The sequence below is a fragment of the Carassius carassius genome, chromosome 44, assembly GCF_963082965.1.
Source record: "Carassius carassius chromosome 44, fCarCar2.1, whole genome shotgun sequence".
Classification (NCBI taxonomy): domain Eukaryota; kingdom Metazoa; phylum Chordata; class Actinopteri; order Cypriniformes; family Cyprinidae; genus Carassius; species Carassius carassius.
The window spans coordinates 18,393,546-18,400,448 of record NC_081798.1 but is presented as its reverse complement, the minus strand read 5'-3'; the positions used below and the strand labels follow the sequence as shown (position 1 = coordinate 18,400,448).

The 6,903-nt window shown below is 40.3% G+C and overlaps 1 protein-coding gene across 1 annotated transcript; it reads right to left on the bottom strand.

The window, feature by feature from the left end:
* Positions 1 to 469: 469 nt before the first annotated feature.
* LOC132126535 (ERBB receptor feedback inhibitor 1-like) lies at positions 470 to 6,583 on the bottom strand. Its single transcript, XM_059537824.1, has 4 exons — positions 6,434 to 6,583; positions 2,744 to 2,942; positions 2,480 to 2,559; positions 470 to 1,780 (listed from the first exon to the last, which is right to left on the bottom strand). Exons 2-4 carry the CDS (start codon positions 2,890 to 2,892, stop codon positions 642 to 644), a joined length of 1,368 nt encoding a protein of 455 aa, XP_059393807.1. The 5' UTR covers positions 2,893 to 2,942; positions 6,434 to 6,583; the 3' UTR covers positions 470 to 641.
* Positions 6,584 to 6,903: the final 320 nt, after the last annotated feature.

The window sequence follows — 6,903 nt, the reverse complement described above, 5'->3', positions numbered from 1 at the left end:
AATTGTACAGACAGGCCACATGAGCAAAAGCACAGAAAAGAGTGTCCTGACAAAAGCTGAGAGCATTAGTCCAACAGAAGAACAGCAAAATAGTGTGCATGAGTCAGACTGTGTGCTTGCAATGCAATGCAATAAGGTGGAATAACCTTCACTTACTATGCTGGCCGCGAAAAAGTCGGGCCGATTTTATACTTCATATATGGTAGACGACAGACACAAACGTAAAGAAGCATTTACTGACCCTATGTCCCTTTGATCAGATGAACATGCTCAACCACAAGTTCCGAGACATAAAAATAATCTTAATTAATAATAATGCGATAAAAATAATGCGATATAAAATGAGACTACGAAAATTTACAACACTGAAGTATGGAGGTACCAGACCAGCTAATACCAAACAACTGCACCATCATTTCAACACTTACATTTCACATAGCAATCAAATAAAAAAACATTGGTTTACCAAAAAAAAAAAAAAAAAAAAGTTTCCGAGCTCGCTCTTAGAAGACTGTTAGAACTGTTTCCAAAACAAGAGAAATCCCAGTAACAATTCATACATAACTCACTCGGAGCGCTAGAGCAAAGTTTCGACAAAGCAGCGGAAAAAGTCTCAGGGGTCGAACATGCCCCATTTTTTTTCATACAAAGTCGATTTGGTGCATTGTTTTCCTGTTGCTTTGACAGTCCCAGTCGGAACTCAAATCCGAGGCATCCGTGCCTCGACTCGCTGTGCTGTCTGTTAAATACTTCTCATGTTTGTCCAGGTACGACGGACGCTGCGGCAAAAGGAAGTAGTGCGTGGTGCTTGCTTTCCTGCCGTTCTCCATAATGGGCAGAATGCACGGGGAACCTTCACTATTCTGTCGTTGCAGGCCACGACTGACATATTTGGGGTCCGGGGCAAAGCTCTGTGTTGGGGGCATGATCCCGTTGAGGTACACTGGAAGGCTCTTTGGGCTCGGGGTGCGGGAACTACTGCCGGATACAGGTTCTCTAGGAGGTACTTTTGGAGGTCGGTCGTCGTCGCTGTTGGCTCCCGATGAGACTTCGGCTGACCAGCGGCGGTAGTCTCCAGTCTTGATTGGTCGTGGGGGAATAGGAACTCTGGGAGGAACTTCCGGTTTATCCATGCCTTGCATGTTTTGGTGGTGACTGGACAGCCGGAAGGAGGTGGGTTTGTTGAAGCAGCCGGCAGGGCCAGAATGGGAACGCCGCAGCTTCCTTTGTGTACGTTCCTGTTGTCGGAGACAGTTTTGCTGCTGCTGCTGCTGCTGTAGTTGGTGGTGGTGGTCGCGGAGCTCCTGTTCCCTCTGCTGGGTTTCCCGCTCCTGCCTCAGCTTTTGCGGCTGCGGCTGTGGCTTCTGCAGGGATGTTGGACTTTCAAAGTATGCGTAGTTAATCTGTCCACAGCCCCTGAAACTCCTTCGACTGGGCATTCCATAGCGGAACGAAGAGTGTTTTGAGCAAGATTCAGAAACTAGGCAGCGATTGTCATCTCCATTAAAGAACTCTACCTCACTGTCCATAGCCTGATCCGGGGAAAGCTCTGCTGAACCGGGAATTGGGGGAAGGGGTTTGGTGACTCGGCTGGGCGTCTGGGGAGGACTGATGCAGTCAGATACCGTTAGACGTTTAAAGCAGGGAACCACTTGGTCGTCTTCAGCAGGGCTGGATGTGAAAGGGTCTGTGTGCAAGGTGAGTTGGGAAGGTCTGGGCTTTTTTGGGGGCAACGGCTGGCCTCCTGGGCTGTTTTGTGACTGAAGATCAGTCCGCTGTTCTGTTTGAACAAGAAGGTAGCAGAGAATGAGTATTTAGCAGTTTATAAGATCTAAATAAATAAATTGTTCTTTTATGCAAAATATGAAACCTATAAACCTAATAACCATCAATTTAAAAGTTATTTTTTAATCGCTGCAAGTGGCAAAAGTGTAAATTGCACTTCACCTTTTAAGCTTATGACTTTCTCCAACAGTATTAAACACTTTTTACATTACATTTGCCAAATGCTTTTATCCAAAGCATCAGATTTTATTAGTTTGTGCATTCCATGGAAATCGAACCCACCATGTTCTACTGTTTGAGCCACGTACACTTTAATGCATTATTACAGCTTTGATCCATCTAATGACAACATTGTTTTCTTATCTTTCTCTAGTGTTTAGTACATGAGTTTAAGGAACTTTTAAACACCATTATTTATTATTTTAAGTCATTGTAAACCCATACGCTTTTTTTTTTCAGATAATTCTGCAGTTCTTTCCATAAACAGACTTGTTCATAATGACCACTTTTTTTATATTTCACAAAATTAGCCTTCTGAAGACATACAACAAATTTATGTGCTGTTTGGTACTTTTGTCCATGGCCACACTGAATTGTCACTTAATGTAAAGAAAGATGCTTTAAATGAAATGGGGGTGGGTAAATTTGAGTGAACTTTACATAATGATGAAATGTATGGTGTAATGCTACTTACTTTCTGCTCCTGAGAATGATGGCAACACCTGTTGCTGGGACTGAATGTTATAATCCGTAGAAGAATCAATGAAGTATATACTGTAGATTAAGAACAGAAGAGCTAATCAGACAAAATCCGAGGTTCATTAACATTACATGAACCATGTTAACATCACAGACCATTTCCTGTTTTTCTGCTCAGTCATGCAGAGCATGTCCAGGGAATTGTGAAACTAATCCATGTTCAACACGAGAAAAACAGTGCTTTTAGTGTTGCACTCACTTGTGTAGATCATGGTATTTCCAAGAGGGCTTAGCTCCGGCCATGCTATACCAATGGCTGTCCCGCAGGAATAGGCTTTGTGCGGGTAAACAGATCTCCTGGGCAGTCAAGCCTGCAGTGGACATGCTCCAGCTGCAGTCGGTTCGCATTCAGGCCAGGAAATGCTCCTCCCGCCAAGCTGGCAGCTGCTGGGCTGTACCTGAAACACAGCCATGAGAAGACAAGAGCATAAATCTCAGCAATATTGCAAAGGGTTTTCAAAAGCAGCAAAAAGACAAAATAAAGAACAAATACTGAAGCCTCCTGATCCTCAAATTCTCGTTCTTACTGAGAAAAGGACTTCAGTATTTTCACACGTCTTATCTGGAATTCCAGAACAGATCTTACACTGAGCTCATGATACAAACCCATATAAAAAAAAATACAAATAAAATAAAAAAATATTTCTGTCTAAACAAATTGAGACTTTGAGGAAAAAGCCCTAGGAATCTTGCAAGTTGAGATCCCTTCTGAAACTCAAATCTGCAATCAAAACTGAATCACAATTATTATATAACTCTTTACTGTACATCAACTACACTTAAAAAAATTAAGTTATAGAAACTGCTAGTAAATTTCACAATTACAAAGAAATGTAAATGTGAAATTTTGAAGTAATTTGTGCCTTATTTACAAGTTATTTTGTATTTGGTCTTATTTGTGTCTATTTTCATTTCTTCATGGAATTTTAAGAGAAACGCCCAAGATAAAGTCAGTACTTGACAGAAATACAACCGAGAGCTCCATTAAGCTATGAAAGAGCAACGTTTGGACAGTGAAATATTATTATTACCTCTATTATGACCATATGAACATTCAAACATAACTGAGATCATTGCAATGGTTTTGGGGTTGTTGTGGAAGAACTGAGACATTGTCAAGTTGTTTATGGAGCAGTGAGCCCTGGGCTATCAGCAGTCAGCACACCATGCAATGCACCTCCTTCTCGTGTCCCCTCGCTTTGCAGTGCAGTCAGCCATGTGCACGGGACTCCAGTCGTGCTCTTTCAAAAAAAGAACATTGAGCAACATTCTGCTGAGCTTCACAGCCTGTGGTATGACAAGCGCTCAGTTTGACAGCACTGAACGACACTTATGCCCCCAAAGCCCCGAGGGTAGAGCCAAATTGAATGCTCTCTTAGATGTCACACACACAAAACAGTACTAACCGCAAAAGACTCAATCCAGTCTTGTAGGATGCATTGACAGCATACAATTTATCACTTTGCTGCATTCGATGAAATACTGTGTAATTTTTGTCTGCAAGCAACTTTCTGGGAGTCTCGTGCAAATGCTTTCCTCACAGAGGAAACCATGTAATATCAAACAATGCATGCAAATGAGTCTCAAATTTCATGCCTTGGGAACACAACTTATGTTTGAAGGAACTTGTATCTAGTGTTACTCTTTGGTGTAACACTAGAGATGGCCTATAGCAGTTGCTTCTAGAGTAGAATCCAGTCAAATGTTTTTCGCTCTTTGAGAAACCAGCTTTACACCCCTGAGAGAGTAAAGAGTGATGGACCTGGAGGCAAGGTTAATCCAGGTTTTAGCTTACAAACACGTATCATGCTCACAAGCTATCAAATCACCAACATTACGACAGTCTTCCAGAGATATAAACAACTCATGTACCCTATTAAACAGCAATTAGCATTTTATAGAACTTTTTATTGCAGGGCTGTTTTGCAAGCAACAGACACAATGCATAAGCATTGGTTCAATGCATTTCTGCAGAACTCAGTGTGATATGCAACAGGTGCATTCATAGGATATTGCAATTTAATCAATATCACACATTTTGCAGATTGTTTTTGAAGCACAGAGTAAAATCTAGTCAAAGAAAGCAATGCAATGCCATTTCATAAAAGGTTATGTGATCAAACTGGGTCAATTGGTTCAACAGGGACGTTCATTTCTGTCTACCATCCCTGATCCGGTTCACAATAACAAGCAGTCATGCATCCTGAAAGCTTTAGACCTTGGATACGGTCACTATGAGCACACATTGCAACCTGATCTGTGATAAAGAACCCCACGGGACAAGCGCTTCCTCTCACAACAGGTGCAAGACTTCCTAGTGTCCAGCACACACATTTCTCAATACCTTCGGGAAGACAATGCCAATGTGCTGCAAAGACGTTAAGTAAACAAAGCATGGCAAATGTTCTCGTTGTGGCGTAAACCCCACATTCTGTTAAATCCTGTCAGATGAACATTTATTAATTCTTACCTTTTTTACATTTAAATCTGAGATCACAGAACCAAAGCCGTACATTTGGCTACATTGTGCAAGAAAGAATCAGCGAATCTTACAAAACCTGTCAGGAACATGTCACTAAAATCACGAGGCTTATTTTAGCAATATTAAAACTGAGATTTTGTTTATGATGAATAACCACATTACCTATTCATTAATTAATTCAGCACAAGAACCACATAGAAGAACTGCAGTGCTACAGCATTACGATAAATACACTGTAAAAAAAAAATGCTTTTCATTATTGGGTCACTTTTTATAGCGCTTTATACAATAAAGACTGATTTAAAGCAGCTTCACAGTAATAGAATTAATGAAGCAGCTTCACAGTATTAGAATTAATGATGCAAACATCATTAAATACAAGACCAATCCAAGTTCTCCATAAGCTCTATTAAGGCATTAGTGTCATTATTTCATGTAGAATTGGATTATACATGTGTAAATTGTCAATGTGGTGTAGATAATGGCAATAGTTCTAAAAATAGGCTTTGTTTTTTTCATGCAAATTATAATTTCTTAACATTGCAAATTATAATTTCTTAACATTGCAATGAAATGTTCTTGACAGACAAACCCCAAAACACAGCAGGGCACTTCAAAAGTGCTTCTAGTGCTCATCTTATATGTGCATATTCACAATACAAACACAAGTGTAGCCATACAACCATTTTAATCCAATCATCCTGACATTTCGAGAAGGGGTCCAGCAGTAAAGTGTAGAGTCGAATGGTAAACCTCAAAATATTGCCTCAAATATCTGCGTCCTGACAAATCAATGATAGGATATTGTGAGAAGGTATGACGAAGAGACAGTCGCGCGCGTTCACACCCCGCTCGTGTCACCTCCGCCGTGGTTTCCTAGCAACCATACCCGATCTACCTGTCCGCTTCCGCAAACTGGCGGGATGAGTCACTAACCCTCTATCACACCTGACGAAACACACCTTATACATTTCTTGAAGTAAAAAAAAAAAAAAAAAAAAAGACTGATGTTTCACGAAATGAAGCAGCATGTGTTAACGTCACATATTGTGACACACTATCATGCGTTTCTTGTCAACTGATCATCATCATCATTATCATTTATCATCGTTATTATTATTATCATTGTAACAAAAATCTAAAATAAATAAATATTCAATATAAATAATCTTAATTACGTTTTAGACCTAGTCTTGCACTTCCCTCCTAATTGAACACACAGAGGCACACACACACACACACACACACACACACTCCTTATCAGATGTCCTGTCACAGAAACAGATAATATCTTTACACACGTCACTGTCTTCATCAGCACACACACACACAAACACACACACACACACACACACATTGAGAGAGACACAGAAAGACCACAAACACAGATAATGCAATAAATTTCACCTTAATCTCCTGACAGATTGTAGGTGTCTGGTGTTAAAAGTTCATAGTGCCGTAATGATCCCGTTCGGCCCGTTGGAAAGCTTTAGTTTGGCGCAATAGATGCTAGAGGACGTTCATTACAGCACTCGAGAGGTTCGTTCATAAATGGGACTTCTGTGTGCGAGGTGCTTTAAATGCTCACTGTAGTCAGAGGACGCACAAGCCCCGCCCCTTTTCAGACGGGATTTAAAGACACAGAGCGCACGCTGCTGCTGTCTGTGAGCGTCTCGGCATTATTGTTACCCTCCATGTGTTGTCCGTTTGCTTACACTACATGTTTTATATGGAAATGCATATGCAGTTTGATTTACAAAATATATATATATATATATATATATATATATATATATATATATATATATATATATACACATTTTCATATTTTAAAATTTCAGATGGCACTTATTTTGATAAAATAGCAACTATTGACA